This window comes from Falco rusticolus, chromosome 12 (assembly GCF_015220075.1).
Source record: "Falco rusticolus isolate bFalRus1 chromosome 12, bFalRus1.pri, whole genome shotgun sequence".
Lineage (NCBI taxonomy): Eukaryota > Metazoa > Chordata > Aves > Falconiformes > Falconidae > Falco > Falco rusticolus.
Window position 1 is genome coordinate 33,241,811 of NC_051198.1, and position 17,123 is coordinate 33,258,933.

At 40.9% G+C, this 17,123-nt stretch overlaps 1 protein-coding gene across 3 annotated transcripts in view; it reads left to right on the plus strand.

Annotated features, from left to right (window-relative positions):
• TTBK1 (tau tubulin kinase 1) overlaps positions 1-17,123 on the plus strand; it is a 122,759-nt gene that overhangs the window by 11,029 nt on the left and 94,607 nt on the right. Inside the window, exons 1-4 of one of the 3 annotated variants that reach the window (XM_037405389.1) lie at positions 1,314-1,573; positions 2,299-2,400; positions 7,041-7,199; positions 15,591-15,738. In XM_037405389.1, the coding sequence (XP_037261286.1) occupies positions 2,398-2,400; positions 7,041-7,199; positions 15,591-15,738 (310 nt within the window). In that variant the 5' untranslated portion in view covers positions 1,314-1,573; positions 2,299-2,397. Of the gene's footprint in view, positions 1-1,313; positions 1,574-2,298; positions 2,401-6,729; positions 6,908-7,040; positions 7,200-15,590; positions 15,739-17,123 lie in introns of those variants that run through there. The other 2 variants (XM_037405388.1, XM_037405391.1) reach the window with 2 other exon arrangements.

The window sequence follows — 17,123 nt, forward strand, 5'->3', positions numbered from 1 at the left end:
TAAGATGAGCACCATTTTCGTTGGAATGGAGGTTCAAAATGTTTGCTCTCAGGCTGCGGGCCTTTTGATAACAATATAATAGGCTGTGTACAAGACCATTGAGCAACAGATGTTATGTTTGCTGTATGGCTGAGTTGGTTATTCAAGGTAAAATACTGTTCTCCAAGAGTAAGGACTCAAGGAAGGTACACAAGAAAGGACCACAGCTCCGAAAAGCGAGTTGGGAGTGGCCACATTTGAAGGAAGATAAATACCAGGTGCCCCACAAAAGCACTCTGCAGGGAGACGGGACAGGACTTTTCAGAGAGGGACACATTACCTGAGGAACAATTAAACAAACTGGCTCAGGTTCAGGTGATGAAAACATCCCTCTGTGTAGTGTTTCTGGTGGTGTCAGGTGTGGATTGAGTCTGATACCATTAAGTATAACCTCTGCATAGTTCTTGCTTTTTTTATTCAGATGTATTTGCTTTGACTACCAGCAGACCACTCAAGTTTTGCAGGTCGTGATCTGTATTGACTTTGCAGGTAGATATGCTTAAGCTGCAGTTAAATGTTTATTGTAAGCAGACCATAATGTTTGTCTGATAAATTAGTAGAGATTAAGCTGGTTATGATATTAGAGGGATTTCCTGTTGTTGGAATTAATTTTCTGCTTGTATCAGAAGCTGGAGCAACTCTGTCAGGGAGATAGGTGGAAGGCAGTAAGACTTTTCTCTCAAACCTCCTGCTCCCCAGTTTTTTAGCTTTGCTGCTGGGATGTAGTTGGAGAGGGTTAGGATCACGTAAACTGCCAGCAGTGCAGGCATGCTTATCGGGGGGTGCATTCCTAATGATTTGTTGTCATAATTAACTGTGCTGATTCTCCCTGTAGATAGGTGGTTTTGGCACAGGAATCACTGGTGTGTCTGACCGTTCTGTAATGTATGTGAATACAGTCTCTGGCAGTATGAAATTATGTGCTTTGGGGGTTTTGTTTGTTTTGCTTAGGTCCTATGCTGTTACATGTAAGTCACTGTGCAGGCAATAATACGTGCAGTTGGCTGCGCAACCAGGTAGCCATAATAATGCTGTCAACGTCCATCTGTTATACTAAATATATTTTATGTATGTTCTGTTCAGCGCAGCCTTGTGTTAGCAGAGAATCTGGACCTGTCTGTCTTGATTGCAGTTTTTTTGAGGGGTGGTTTCTTGTTTTTTTTTTTTATTTTCCCAGTCACAGCTTAATGGTCATAAACCTTTCAAAGGTGAAAAACAGTCTCAGTATCTTGCAACCTCACCTTTAGATGTTTTGTTTTTTACAGAAATGAAATGCTGTGAATAGCAAATCCAGAATTTCTAAGGCTGATGCCCTTGCATGCCTATGAGAAGAATATGTCACAGAGGAGACTTTAAGCCGCAGCTGCTAGGAGTTGAGCCTGCTCTCTAAGCAGGGTTTGCTACAGCAGAGGCAGGCAATGAAGGAAGATATGTGTCTTCAAGGAACAATTCAGAACCTTGCAAGCTCCTGCTGTCAGACCTACCCTAACAGCGTATGACTTGTTTTTAGTTGCTGTTTCAAGTTCAGCAGGAGGTATGATGTATTCCAGGGCTGAGGGGCTGTTAGTCCAGTGTGTTGTATTTTTTTTTTATCAATTTGTTTCCTGTACTGTCATATGCATTTCTACCCTAATAACAGAATGCTAGTGCATGGTATAACTTACTTATACAAAGATTGAAGGTGGTTTTTTGTTTGTTTTAATGTGAGGGATTTCATTTTTATAATTGGTATCGTGTTGGAAGCAGGTGACATGTAAAACAGTGAGGGATCCTGAGTGTGTGCAGTTAATGCTGCCATTAACTGAGCCCCAGTTCTGCTGCTCAGTTGCACTTGGAAACTCTGCTGTTTTTCTTTCTTGCTTCTAAGCACTCTCAATCCCATTTGTTATATTCTCTTCTCATTCCCCACCCGATCTGTTTCATTTTGGCTTAATGCCAGTAAAGTTCATGTTGGGAACAGCAAAATTATGTTTAAATTCTATTTTTTTGTTTGTTTGTTTCTTCCTCCCTTGCAAGTACTGGACAGGGAGATTGATCTGATTTCTAGACTGCATTTTACTGGCCTTACTTCTTTTGCTTTTGCAGTTGTCCAGCCTTGTCTCACCTAAAAATCTGTAGTTTGCATCAGCTTTTTAAAACACCATTGGAATCTGCTCTTAAGGTGGATCCCATGTTCATGGTGGAGAATTTGATCAAGAGGGTCATGGGCTTACAGCAGTCTAAATAAACTTTACTTGTTCTAATTGTTCTAATTTGTAGGCTTCCGGAGTTGAGGATGTGTCCTGAAATAAAGTGGGATATTGCAGTTTCTCCACAGTGAGATTAAGCCACTTAAGATTATCCAGGACCTTTAGTAAGATGGTGAGAGACAGACCTCCATAGCTCTGTTCTGCTGTATAATAACCACCTTGCGTCTGATGAGTTTTCAATTTGATGTTTGTTTGAGTTTGGCTGTATTTTGAGCATTGCTACCACAGTGTATTAAAACTGAAGTAAGATAACACTTAGGAAAGATCTCGTATATATGTCAGGAATTTCGACAGGGAATGCTCCATATTTATAAGTTTAAGAATGCTATGATCCTCTAAAATTAGGAAATAATTTTTCCAGTAAAGATGTTTAAAATGTTGCTTGCATGAAAGAGAATGCTGTAAGATAGGTAATTGAGTTGTGTATATGAGACTTGCTGATTTATTCTTTATTTTTTGGTCTCTGACCTCCTTAAAGGAATTAAGGAGACATATATACAATACTTCCTCTGAACGTAAACAACAAAACCACAGGTCTGGCCATACTGAGTCATATTACAGGTCCACCTAGGCCAGTATCCTGTCCTAAGTTTGCCAAGAGTGGATATCTAGGGTAGAGAATAAGAACAGGGAAAGCATATAAAATAACTCCACAGAATGCTCTTGTCACCTTCAGTGATTTGTGCATTGAAGGCTTCCTAAGGTATCGATGGAATATTTGTATGTAACTGTTTAATTGATTTTTTTATTATTATTTTTAGTGAATTTGTCAAGTCGCTTTTTGAATCTATGTAAGCTTTTAGCATCTGCAGCGAAGAGTTCTTCAGCTTAACAACTTGTATGAAGTTACTTTTGCTTGGTCTAGTTTGTCTCCTGATGAACACACGTGTGAACAAGGCAGATGCGTTTGATGTAAGACTCTGCCACACTAATTGCAACATCAGGCCTTGCACTGAAATTCTTGCAGACTTTTCCTCCTAAGTTTGTTCCTGTTGCCTATCCCAGTCATGCTTCCCTGCCGGGTCTTGATTTTCATGTCAGCTAAGTAATTGCTGCTATAGTGCATCAGATTTTTGTAAGCTGCCTTAAAAATAAGACCATTTACCTGCAAGTGCTATTGACACGAACTGCCTCAATGCCAAATAGAAGGAATAGCTAGCAGAGCAGCGTGTCAGAATATATTGTTAGGCTTATTAGCCTGTTTAAGCATGTGTTTTCCTTTTTTAAAGGCCAAGACTAAATTTATAAAACTATAAAGATTCTCTGGTGTAGGCTGGAAGAGACAGCAATATGCAAGAGCTGATTTCACACTTCTTCATGCTGAGGTTGGCCAAGAGATGGGATTTGGTCCTTTTGTTGTCACTGTTTCTTTCTCACAGCTGCTTTCATTTCTGCTTCACTTGCTATTTCTAGGAAGCCAGTTTTACAGTATCCAGGTTTGCTGTGCTCTTTTGCCTGTCTGTCTTCATGGGAAAGGGGTACAATAATTTCTTGACATCCTGTACATTTCCTATGGGAAAAGACAGTCTAAAAGTTCTTGTCTTCTCTAGTGAAGTGACTATCTTCAAAATCACGTATCTTTACATTCTGTGGTCTGTAGATTTTAAAGCGAAAAGTCATGCAGATATGTCAAAGTTCATCTGCTTTGTCACCCTTTGAATCAGGAACAGCTTTACCAGAGTTCAAGAGATACATAATCCTCTCATCTCTCCTCCAGTTGCCCTTAACTCCACTTAATGTTTAACATGCAGAAATGATGCTCTTTGCTGTGTGTTGGGGAAGAGATGGTAGAGCCTTACTTCTACCCCACTGACCATCCTTTGCCACCTGTCTTCTGTAGCTATATTAGCAAATTCAGCTCCAGCAGGGCTTTGATTCAGCTGCAGGCTTTGATGCTAGTCAAACAATATTTTTACTATATTTTATTGATTTAGAAGGAATTAAAATAATGCATGAGTTAAAAGTGTAATTTAAATGTGCTTGTTTTCTGCCCAAAGGTAGCTTCATCCCTTTTTTTGCCCTTTCTTTGTGACATTTCTAGAGGACTAAGTTAACATGCGTTATGTCTTGCCATGGGTGTAGGCAGCACTTCAGCATTACTCTGGTAAACCCTTGGTTCATAGGCCTGAGCATGTTTCTGCAGTATTGGTACTACCTCAGGAAAAAAATTTGATATGTTAACACTGCATTGTGCTGCTGCTGTATTCTAAAACAGTTTGAAATTTGTCTCAGGCTGTAATTAAATTGCCTTTTGGTTTGGCTGCATCACTCTGGCTATACCAGAGTAAACTTAGTTCTGTAATTCTGTGTTGCCAAATGGCTGCTATTCATGGTGGTGCCCAGGAGGATTTTGTTGTGTTTCAAAGCCAGTGAAGATTTATGTGACTCCTTTAAATAGCAAACATGTTATCTCTGTACGCATGTATTATAACATTGATAAAGGAAAGTGGAATAGGGCACTAGGGAAAGCAGTTCTACCTTGCCTACCTTTGTGTGCTCACAGACCCTCATGTTCTGTCTCTCTTGTAAAATTATTCCTTGAGAATACTTTCCACCACTCGTCACTAGACCAAAATCTTATATTATGCTAATGCAAACATCATGTACCGTACTTTTTAGGTATTTTGCTTCAAAGCGCAAAATAGTGCATGGCTGACTTCTCTGGAAAACACCTAAACTTCTTTCTACCTGTCTTCGTTGCTGCCACCACCCCCCTATGTCCTGGATCTTTAGTTGCCTTTGCATCCCCTGCAGTCCAGAGCCTGCACTGAGCTGCACTTGTCTTTGTGAAGTGATGCCAAAGACCTTCAAGAGTAGGGGGGAGATACCTGCCTCTATACTTGTGTGTTAATGTTGAGGCGTTTATGTTTTTGTAATACTGGGGGTTTGGGACAGTCTATAATTTTTCTTTTTCTTAAATACAACTTTTCTTTAAATAACAGAAGAAAAGCTAGCCCATAAAGATATTTTTGTGGGGATGCTCTTTCCCATGCAGTCTGTAGTGATGTGCAGGAAGGCTGGGTGCACAGCATATGCAGAGCTCACTGGTAGGGTTGGATGGTCAGTTCAGATGTTCTGGTGAGCATGAAGGAGCCTGGGAATGGCATTAGACTTGCTCATTAGTTAAGAAGGAGCACAAACATGCAGCCAAACACAGCATGTACTTTCTCCTTGGAGAGCTTTGCAGTTTGTTGCTTCAGTACCTGGTGACTGAAAAAGCTGCTACCCCATACAGATGCAAGACTCTTTCTATGAGAATTTGGAGCATTTTGAAACACGTTTCTTCTGAATTTCTTTAATATTCAGTTTCTTATTTCTCTTCTATCATTTTGATTGTCCTTTAGCAGATGTCAGATTGTATGAACATTTCTCAGCAGTTCTCTTACTGCATTAGTCTGCTGCTCCTTTTTTCCATGTAGTTATCGTCTGTATCTAGAATGAAGTCTTCTTTTGTGAAGATCTTTTGAGAAGATCTCTTTGAGATCTTTTGTTCATGTTTTGTTTGATCATCCTCTATGTCTTGCACTTTTGACATACTTCTGTCTGCTGCTTCCTTGTGCACACTACACACTGATCACTTCCTATCCTTCCTTCTCAGTCCTTTTATTGCTAGGGAATGAGCTCTTTTCTCTGCTTCAGCTCATAATTCATTGGTAACTTTTCCCTTGTTTTGGGCCTGAAGAAGTGTGATGGTTGAATGACCAGCTCTAGTCTTTCTTTCTAATTCTGTATTTATATTGTTAATTGTATTAAGTCTGCAGTCAGAGTGCTATAGTAACACTCATTTTTAGGAAGAAAAATATTTCATATTTTGGGGGAAGGACTATAAAACTGCAAAGGAAGCATGGTAAAAGATCCATGGGTAATAAGAGATCCAGCCTACTTCTAAAGCCAGAAAAATATCCTACAGGAAGAGATTAAATGCATTAGGAAAATCTTCTATTAGTCCTGTTTCAATTAATTTTCTTCCAGGAAAGTGGAGTTAATGTGTATCTGAAAGTCATTTTTATAAAAGAATTATAGCAAAGAAACTTCAAAACAAAATTAATTTCAGCACAGGCTATCTGGAGCTCCCTATAAAAGCAGGAAAAAGGGGCATGAGGTAGAATGCAAACATCATAGGAGCAAGATATCTCTCTGTATTTTAATTGGATCATTTTTAGCACTGTATGTATGCTATGAGGAGGACTAATTTATACATGGCTGAAGCCCTTTCTAACCATCCCCATCTTCTTTGCTTGGCTGTTCATCATGGTGATAGTGTCTGTAATCCTGGCTCTGTAAAGGCCCTTCTACCCTATTCAGATGCTTTTAGGCTCATTGAATGCAATACCTGGCAAACCTTTCTGATTTGTGTTGGATGTTGTGCAGTGAAAGCCATAAAAACTGCCTATGTAGCAGCTGCTCTGTTAAAGCAAGACCTTTTTGCCTGGTAACAATAACAGCTCTTGCAGCATTTGGCATTGGATTCTCGTTAACTTGTTGGCTGTCAGGCCCAAGAGCACTGGACTCCTGCATGATATAGCCGGTAATTGTCACCCTTTTAATTTGTGCTGCTGACTTGAAGCATGGTTGCGTCTGCCAAGTTTATGCATGGAGTGAGCTCAGGTGTTTGCAAGGTGAGTTTGCCTTCTTTCCTAAGAGACCAGTTCTGATTTAGTCATAAGCAAAACCTGTGGAAATGTAGCATGTACTTCTGCTGTGACCTGTACTAATTTTGTCATTCCTTCCCCCCACCCCTTTTTTCCCCAGATAAATGGCTCATTTAAATTGGGAGCTACTAAAATACTCTCTGGCTGGCAAATGCAGTGCCTAGCAGCAGTCATCAAGGACGAACCAAACATGAGTGGAGGAGGGGAACAGGTCGACATTCTTCCGGCCAATTATGTGGTCAAAGATCGCTGGAAAGTGGTGAGTAGTTCCTGCTTTGTGCTTCCTTTGGTGGCCCAAACAGATCTCCTCCTCCTGTAGTAGTGTAGAAACTTGCCCAGTTAATCCTGGACTCCAGCAAGGAGCAGTGGAGTGCTGTAGTTTCACATGTTAGTAAGATACTGCAAGAAGATGGTTAATACTGCTCTAGTGTTTGACTGTCTGGTATTTTTAGAAGACTAAACCTGCCAAGGATTTTTAGGTAGGATTGAACTGTTGCAGCAGGCTGAGTCATCTTCTAGTAAGAAACTTAGATTTCAAATTACTGTAGCACAAGAATACTACAGACATGCATATAAATACATTGCATTACAATAAAATAATTTAAAAGCAAATGTTTAAGACTGGAATGTCAGCTACCTCAAAAGTCAGAAATTCTGTAATTAGCTTGTTGGTACAACTTCTGTATAAATTTATTAGGATAGTTCTTAAAATGATATCATCCTATTAAGAGTTTGAGTTCTTCATGGGACAACTGTCTCATCTGTTGTGCAAGCTGGATGGGGTACACTGAATTAGCAGCCATTTCATCTTTTGTGTATTCATTGCATGGCTGCATATCTCACTATCCATTTACATTAACGGCATGAGTTTGCCATTTAAATTCAGTTCTTCATGTTTCTTATTGCTGTAGTGTCTCTGCCAGATATACAGATAGATAGATGTATTTTAATCATGCTTTTACCAGGTGATACAAGAGAGAACTATTAGCTTGCTTTTACAGATTGGGTTTCAAATTTAGTTACATCTTGATTTTTATTATTTCTTACAGACTACTTAATATTAATGACAAAAGCACAACTCTGCTAGACACTATGGGTATCTAGGTACGCTCCTCACTTTTATAGATTGGACCTGGCTGTCCTGCCTTAGACACTCAGCAGATGAGCATGTGATTAATGGTAGTTTGTGTGCTGAGACTTCAGTAGCTTGACCAGAATCTTGCAAGAATGCTGTGTTACAGACATGGGGAGAATCTCATTCTCTTAGACATGTGTTTCATTGCCACCAGATTTGTTCAGCGGATGCAGTTCCTCTTACATATAAGGCTTTCTCTTTAGTCATAAAGTGAGGTCTCTGGGATGGTGGGGGAAGTAGCATTATGTTACCACCTCAGTTAAATAAACTAGAATATAACATGTGAAAGGATCGTGTACCATTCATACTTCCTGAAATTCTGTATTTTCTGCGAATTTTTGTTTTCTGGCTTTTAAAGCTTTGCTTTAAAGCAGAACTTTTAAAAAGCTGAAAAAAAATTAAATCTCATGTGTGCCATTGTGTCCATTTTTAACTTGAATTACGAGCAGTGTCTGAATCATTAAACTCACAGCAGAAGCCTTGCTAGCTTGAGCTACAAGTGATTTGTAGTAATAGCACTAAGTAGTTTGCGCTAACTAGCTATGGTAGAGCTGCCTTGTGAGTTTTGCAGTGGGCTGTGAGGAGCAGAGGGCTGAAGAGACTCAGGACCCTGAACTCACTTCAGTTCCAGGCTGTGGATAGGTTATTTCCAACAGCCCACTTCAGACAACATATTATCCTTTCATTAGCCTTGCCTTATGCCTGTATCTCTTATTGCCCTGCACAGTTCTGCCTTGCTTTGTTCTCGTTACTCCCCCGTTGCCTGCCTCTCTTCATCCTAGCACTTTGCTCCTGCTTTCTCCACAGCCTTCAGTTTTCTGTCTGGCCTATCCCCGAATAGTCAATTTATATTTAAGCAATTCAAACTGCTCTTCATTCTCCATGCTTCCTGAGAGCAGATGGAGAATCTCAATTTTCTCTGTGATTAGATACCAAAATGGAGACAACCCCTATCCCCCTCCCAAAGCTTTCTGGCATAGCTGAAGGAAAGTCTTGCTGTGCTCTTACAGCTCTGGGCTGAAGCACGTATACTTGTTTTGGCAGGATGATACGTGTGCAGGTTAACTGACATACAGGACTTGAAACATGCTCTGTGCTTACAGACTTCTCAGCAAATACTGCTTGCAGCTTTTATCTGACCCTCGAAATTTCCTCAGAGCCTACTTTTTGGTCAGATCAGTTCACATTCTTTGCAGAGCTGCATTTAGATGCTAAGCCAGGGCTTCAGTTGTAGAGTTGCAAATACTCATTCTTCCTCATTCTCCTTTACCCTAGCTGGCTTTGGCTTGTACCATTCCTACTGTTCATCAGTCTTTGAGTTTCTCCTTCATAGACAGGAGTGCTAGAATTTCTGTAAATGATGTATTTTTTTAACACAGTCTAAACAAAGTAACTTTGATCTTGGAAACAGCAGGACTTTTAAAAGCACCAAAACTTCCAAATAAAGCCTAAAATGTACTCAGCTGTGTTCATAGGGGAATATTTCAAACTAATTTTAGGCTTGAGAGAGGCACTAAATGGGGATTTAGTGACTTTGCTGTTGCATGAATCTGTGACTGGGGAGTGCTAGAAGCTCTACCCAGTAAGTCTGCCTTAGAAAATATACAAATGTGCAGCTATATTGTCAACAACAACAACTACTTGTAACTACAGAAATAGCCTGTTTTATAATGTTGGCTGACGGTAGTCTTCAATACCACAGTGAGGTCATTACCCCACTTGAAAGGCCAGAGAAATTATATAACTTGCTAAAGGGTGTAAATGAGAAATTCTAATTCCCAGCTCTACTCAGAGTGGGAATTTGCCCTTGTGCTAGCTGAGTTGTGTGTGTTGTGAGTCTCACTGAACAGTCATTTCTGCTGCCAACAAAGTGCATACCCTTTAGGCAGGCTTGTGCTGTTTCCTAGGTATGCTTGATGTTGGTGTGGGACCAGTCAGAAATCCAAGCTGTATGGTGCTCAAAGTAATCTGGAAAAAGTATTAAAATACCTCTGTTGGTCCAAGGAAATGGATAGCATAGGATCGAGTGACAGATGAAAAAGGAAGTGTAACTTAAAGTGAGCATACAGTAGTAACATCAGTAGTAGCTTGCTTTCCTTTATCATAGGCCTTTCTGAATCTAACCCATAGGATGCAAGCCAGACAGTCCAAGCTTTGCTGTGAGTGATGGGTCCTGCTCAGGCAGGTGTGTGGCATATTTATGTGATCCTGGGGTTCAGCTGCCAGAAGGTTTTTTGTGTAATTTGTCCTCCCATTGTGACTGTCTCTGGCCGGGCATCTGCTTGAACCTTGTAGTTCTTAGTGCTGGCATATTTCCAGTATTGAACCAATTTCTAATTTTAGATCTGTGTAATGTATTCCTTGAATTCCTTTCCTCCTCCTATATGCTGGCTGACAAAGTTTTGACAAATGAAGATGTAGTTCTCTGCAGTTAGCCTGTTGATAGTTCATTTTCCTGTCGCTCTAAGTCAGTAAGGTTTGGCTGTCCGACAGCAATTATATTTTTGTTCTTATTTTTGGAGAAAGGCATGACAAGGCTTGTTTATGCTTTTTATCAAACCTTTCGGACTTGAAGAAGTGTTATTTTGAGTCATCATTCTTTACTTGCAGATATTTTTGATGCTTTTACTGGATGAGATTTGAACAGTACTGGAACCATGTGACTTTTGCTCAGACCACAGAGGGTGACTAGATCCACATGTGCTCTGAATGATGTGAACTGCTTTGTTCAGGGGAGGGAACAAAGTCAAACTTAACTTGTGTATGCTTTGAACTAGATGTAGGTGTTAAAGCTGAATGGGTGTATCTCTTTATTTCACCTAAACACTTTGTTTTGGGGATTCACAACTGAGACTCATTAGCAAGACAGAGCTGGCAGCTCCTGTGAGCTTTCAATACAAAATGGGGACTCTTGTACATGTGTACACTCTTTGTCAGGTGTGATCTATGCATTGGTTTCTTCCAGGTTTCTGAGGTTCTTGAACAGAAGCTTTGGTTATACTTGTCCTTCCTCTGTTTATTTTGTAAGCCTTGCTGGAAGAAGCCCCACAAACTTTTGTGAACTCTTCACCTTGTCTTGGTCACAAAGGCCATTTACGGTTCCAAGAGGGAACTTAACACAAGGAAAGTGCTTTGTCAGTCTTGGGGCCTGTTTTGGTCTCACTCTGTGCAGAATGGCTGTAAGTGGGCTTTGGCTGGTCTTCAGATAATTTAGAATGTGGCTAGTTGACTTCTCCTTGATTGGCTTCTCAGTTCATGCCTGTTTTATGTAAGTTGGTTTTCCCTTCATCGGTGTAACTCCAGTCTTCCTAAGCAAGCTGAGTGGACTCTGAGAGTTTGGTAAAAGTAGGTCCACTCTTCCTGTTGTTAAGTCAGATGAGGCCTGCTAATCATTATCAAGTAGCCCATTGAGTTGGGCTGCAGGAGTTGCAAGCTTGACTATACAAGTGCTCCTAAAAAGCAGTCACAGTTAGTCACTGTTTACCTTATCAGCACTTGAAGCCTTTGGGTGGCAACCTTGACCCTGGCTGAATTCAGCATAGGTTGTCGGCTCTCAGTTCGGTCCTTCACTCTGGATTCAGGGCACATACTCTTGTTCCTGACCTTGCCACCAATCCCAAGACTGAACCACTTGTGCCTTGGTCCTGGAGCATTTTTTCTGGGAAAGCCTGGTATTTATGTAATATCCTTGGAATGCAAACTTTGTTTAGAGCAGCGGTGTCTTATATGCTTTCTGAATAAGAGATGAAATTTGGAATTGAAGGCTGTTTCTGGTAGGGTGGGGTGTGTTGCCTTTGGGTATTGAACTGTGCCTTTGAGAGTACTGATTTGTGCTTAATGGAAAGGCTGTGTGGTTTATTTGGTGATTTTTTTAATAGGTTCTGGAGCATTGTGCTGCAAGAGTCTTGTCAAGATAAATCAAAAATATTTCAGGATATTTAAAGGACACTTCAAAGGGAGCCATCTGTATCCTGTGTAACTACTGATGCATCTACAGGGGCTTTTGGGAGTGGCTTTCCCCAACAGGGCATGACTGTTTTGTGTTGGTAATCCTGAGGGACAGGATTGAATTCCAGCTTGGGGACTTCCTGGAACCCCCTGACTGGACACTGCCACACTGAGGGGTTGAGTAGGGTGGTCTTTTTGTTAACAGTTTACTCCAAGGGCCTAATGTGGCATGAAACCTCTTAGAATATGGAAGAAGCACTGCAATGAGCTGTATGGTCATGTGGCCATTAGTGGGATGCTGAAAGGACTGAAATCATGTCTGAGATGCAGCTTGCTTAGTTTTGTTGTCTGTGTGCAAGTCCAAATAGATACCTGTGTTTGGTCAGATGAATTGTTCACCTGATTCCACAGGCTGTAATGGAAACCTGAACACCCAGCTCACATATAGGCTCATGCATTTATGTAGACTGAATCCTGCTGGTGTTGTCAGCCTGTGTCCCAGTCTTAACAGTAAATGGACTAGTGGAATGTAGGAAACAGGATCAGAAGATAATATTCCCAGAGCAGTGAGACTTAGTATGGGCTGGTGACTCATGATTACCACTTAAGTGATTCTTGTTAGATGTTCCCTTTTCTTTCTTGACTTTGTGTTTAGCAGTTTCATTATTGGTTTATTTTCCTGAGTGGTATACGCCTGTCTCTCGTTCATGTCCAGCAGAAGGCTGTGCTGAGTTCACCTTAGACAGTGAACTCCCACAGAGAACCCAAGCAATGAGGAAATGCCTGTGTGGTAAACCCCTGACCTCAGCCAAGACCCTGAGTTGCAATATAGCAACTAGCTCTGCAAAACAGAAAAGGAAATGGCTGCTGATGGCCTATGAATGTTGCTGAAAAATCAAGGAGGATGGCAGTGCTGGTAATGATGAATAGGACCATCTGGTGTGCTGGGAAAAGTATGCCAGAGGATAATTTCCATAAGAGGATGACAAAGGATGTGAGGAAGCAGAGGCAGCTTGAGAGCTCTTGGACGGTGAGGTACATCCATTGGCTGTAATGTGTGTATAAAATCAATTTTCTGATTCAGCAGAAGCTCTGGTGTTGGTCTTATGTGATCTTGGATTTGTTGCTCTGTAGATTTACATGGGTCCTCCAATTTGGCTGTTTTCACAGGTGAGCAGTCTCAATACCTGTACCTACCTTCCTGAACCTGCTTCTTGGATGCGCATATTCTTTTGCTTTTTTTTGAAGTAGCAGTCCTAGTCTGTCCTCTGTTTTTCCAGGCTCCTGATCATTTCCTTCATCCTGAAATGAACTACTCTTAACTCAGTGAGAGCCTCGAGTAACAAGGTGATTGATATTGTGCATTGTACATGACTAGACCTTTCTCAGAACCTTATAGGGCTGCTATCATAATCATATTGCTGTGCTGTTCCATTTATATTGTAGTAGCTTTGCATTTTGACAACTGTTGGGCGTGGGAGCTGTCTCTGTTAAGGCCAGTGAATGGAAAAGGATCATTGTGTGTGACTGTGCTGGCTCAGCAATATTTCTCCTCAGATCCATTTCTTGAATTTGCAGCCCAGAGAGATGTTTGGGTAGCCTATGTTTCTTTTCTATCCCAGATATGTTGTTATATTTATTACTGTTCACTTCTGCTTGTTATGTTACCCATTTTTCCCACTGAGACTTTTTTAATCTTCTTCAAAGTCCTTCAGATCCTGACTAAACTTCTTGCCTTCTGCAGCTTTTACTGGCCCTTTCCCTTCTGTGTTATTAGTGTGTCAGGCAACAGAAGATCTTGTGTACTGAATCCTGAGGTATTAGCTGGCATGTTGTTGCTATGCAGAATGTACAATTGTATTGACAGAAAGATTTTTAATAGCCAGCTCACTTAGTGTGAATTTCCAAGTAGAAGTAGGGCTGCACTGTAATAATTTATGAATAATATGTGCTGACCTAGTTATTGGGCTGTTTGCTGTATGAATATGCCTGTTTAGCCCAGTGGAAGTTTGTGAGGAAAAATAACAAGTAAAAGGAGAAGAATGGCTCCAGACAGCAACTTGCAAAGGGTTATCAAGAAATAGCTTCAGAGACAATAGTCAGGCTGTTAATACAGAAGGTAGTACATTCTTCATGCAGAGCTCTTTTTCTTGACCTGAGAGCCAGAAAAGCAAATGGTTTGTGTCATCTTAAGACGGGAAAAACCCCTGCCCTTGAGAGGCAAACTGGACAGATGCACAGGACAGGCCTTCCGTGGTGCAGAAGACACTAAAATATCATCTAAACCTCATTAAATGTTGTGTAAGATATGTGTCACTGTCTGCCTGATTTAGACTACTTTTTCTCTTGAAGTGTTATTGCTACCTTTGGAAAGAAGCAGCACTCGGGGCTTGCTGAGCAATTGTGAACAGAGGGAACACAAAATGCTGAAGGGAAGGGCTGCAGCTAGGTTCAATGAACAAGTGCTAAGCAGATCAAAGGAGCCTTGATCTAGCTCTGCTGTAAAACTGAATTTGTTCCTGGGCAACGTAGTGTGCTTTAAATATATCTAACATAAACAAATATAGAATAATTTTCCTGGCATAGACATTGACACTTACAACACGTTAGGAGTCTGTCTTATACATACGTATGTATAACTATATGTGCATATGCTGTCAAGTCTCAGCAGAAAGAGAGTCAAGGAATCACCTTCTAGGATAGGCAGGAGATCCTGTCTTGCTCTCTCAGTGGGTGGCTACTCCAGAACAGGCAGATGATCTATCTCTAGTAGGTGCATAACAAATATGCTGAAACTTAGACTTTGAGTTTATGTCAATTGAAACTTTTGATTTCCAAGTAGTGATATCCTTCTATTGTGAAACAGTCTTCAATTTTGCTCAGAGAGACAAAAAGGATCATTTGGTGGGGTTTAAAAGGAAAAAGGAAAAAAAGAGAAAGAGAGAATGAGAAACATTGGAGTTGTACTTGTGGCTTGTACGTATCTTTTGAAGTAATGCAGTTGGCAATTCTCTGAAACATGACATTGAAGTAACCTCACTAACAGAGCAGGTCAAGCACCTTGTAAAATATTCCAGTGGATTTTTTGTTCTGTATTTACAATCTTGTGAATGAGATGTAAACTTCATTTAACTTACTTCTTGAAAGCACTAGTTCCAACTACCATGGTTGAGTTTTACTGCAGAGATGTGTTTGTTGAGAGGGAATGACAGTTCTTATCTACAGTGGTCTGGATAGTGGTTCCACTATCTCCTTGAAGGGTCTTTCCTTGAACAGCCAAGAACATTATTGAGGTAATAGGCGTTATCATTTGCTTTTAAATGTATTACATGTCATCACTTGCTAGGCTTGTTCTTTGTTGTTACAGCAAAGAATTTATACATAGCACAGTCAAGTGGGTAGCTGGACTTTTGCCTAGCTGTGCAGTGAAGGGATTTGGGCACAGTACAGATTAGGAGCTGAGTTTGTTCTCCCTATGCAGTAAAGAAGCTAGTGCCTGACTCTGTGAGAGCCAATTTGATATTGTCTCTCTCGCACAATGTATCAAACCTCTTTGTACTTTTTTAGTTGAAGAAGATTGGTGGTGGTGGCTTTGGGGAGATCTATGAGGCGATGGATCTGTTGACCCGTGAGAATGTGGCCTTGAAGGTGGAATCAGCCCAGCAGCCCAAGCAAGTTCTCAAGATGGAAGTGGCTGTCCTGAAAAAGCTTCAAGGTAAGGGAGAAAGCTCTTCGGAAGTGCCGAAGGTCACTGCGCACGTTAACAGTTAGAATCTGAAGTTGCCAATGTTTTTTCCATCTATACATGGTGTTATGTTACGTCATTCAGCTCAGAAAGTTATTGCATTCTGCAAAGCATCCTACTTACGTGAGTTCCAGCTACAGGGACCGTTTATGGCCACCAGGCTATAAGAATAATGAGGAGCCTTAAACTGAACTATTGGTATGTTAGTCTGTGCAGCCTAGTGATACTGATTAGACAGTAAGGAATAGAGCAAACATGTCTGACTAAGAAATTAGGTTAGCTGATTGCCTCCCAGAGGAGTGGGACAATGTTTGTGAATATAGCACTGTGAGAATGTCAGAATCTCCAAGTAAAATGGTTGACTAGTAGATGAGTGCAAAAAATAGGTAACATGAAGTATAGGGAAACTGGCAATTAGTTAATTTTTCATGTACCTGACTGTCCTGAAAGCAAAGTGTGAAGTGACTTTAGGTCTTTTAGTTTTGGGAGCAGTGGTTTTGAATTATGTTATTTTGAATAATATGCCTATTCTTAATTTTGCCTAACACAGCTTTATATTGGTTTGGATGTGAAAGTCAGCCCTGGGACCATCGATTTCTATAGCTGAACCTGACAAAGCTTATAAGCAGGTCTCAAACAGATTGGGAAGCACAAAATTGGAGCCTTCCTTGACTGATGTCCAACTTAAAAAATAACACTGAAGGGGGTCTTGCCTTATGCCAGGATGCTGTTTTCTGTTTGCTCAGATGAAACTATAAATAAGGGTAAAAGTAAAAACTTCCTGTGCTGATCTTTAAAGTTGCAGTCATTCCCAGGAGAGAACTAGCAGAACAGGGTGAAAGATGCCAGCCGGTATGGCAGAGGCTGACGAGATAACACTTTAACACCAAAGGGTGCAAGGGAGCAGTCTTGCTGCAGTTGTTCGTGGCTGAAGGAACAGTGAAGGGAGGATGTTAACAAGTGATTTCCAAATCTGCCTTTGAGGAACTGAGAAGTGCTCTTTGCTGAAGTGCATTGTGCATGGATTTCCTTGTGAAGGCAAGGCCAGCTGTTGACTGGTACGGTTTACATGTTCTAGTATAATATGCCTTTGAAGGGATGTTCCTCTTCACAGGATTCCCACTTGGGCAGAGGAAACCCGTTCCCATGAAGCAGTGAGTAGTATCCTTATCACCAGGGCTCATGCTTCAGAAGTAGCGTTGAGGCCTTATGTCCATGTCTACACCTCTGCCCTCATATGAAATCTCCAGAGATAGGATTGAATTAGAGGGTGAGACTGTTGCAGGTCTTAAGAGGCAGGGGCTACTCAAGGTTTGTGACAGATTGCCTCTAGGTAAAAGTCAGTGAATTCTTTT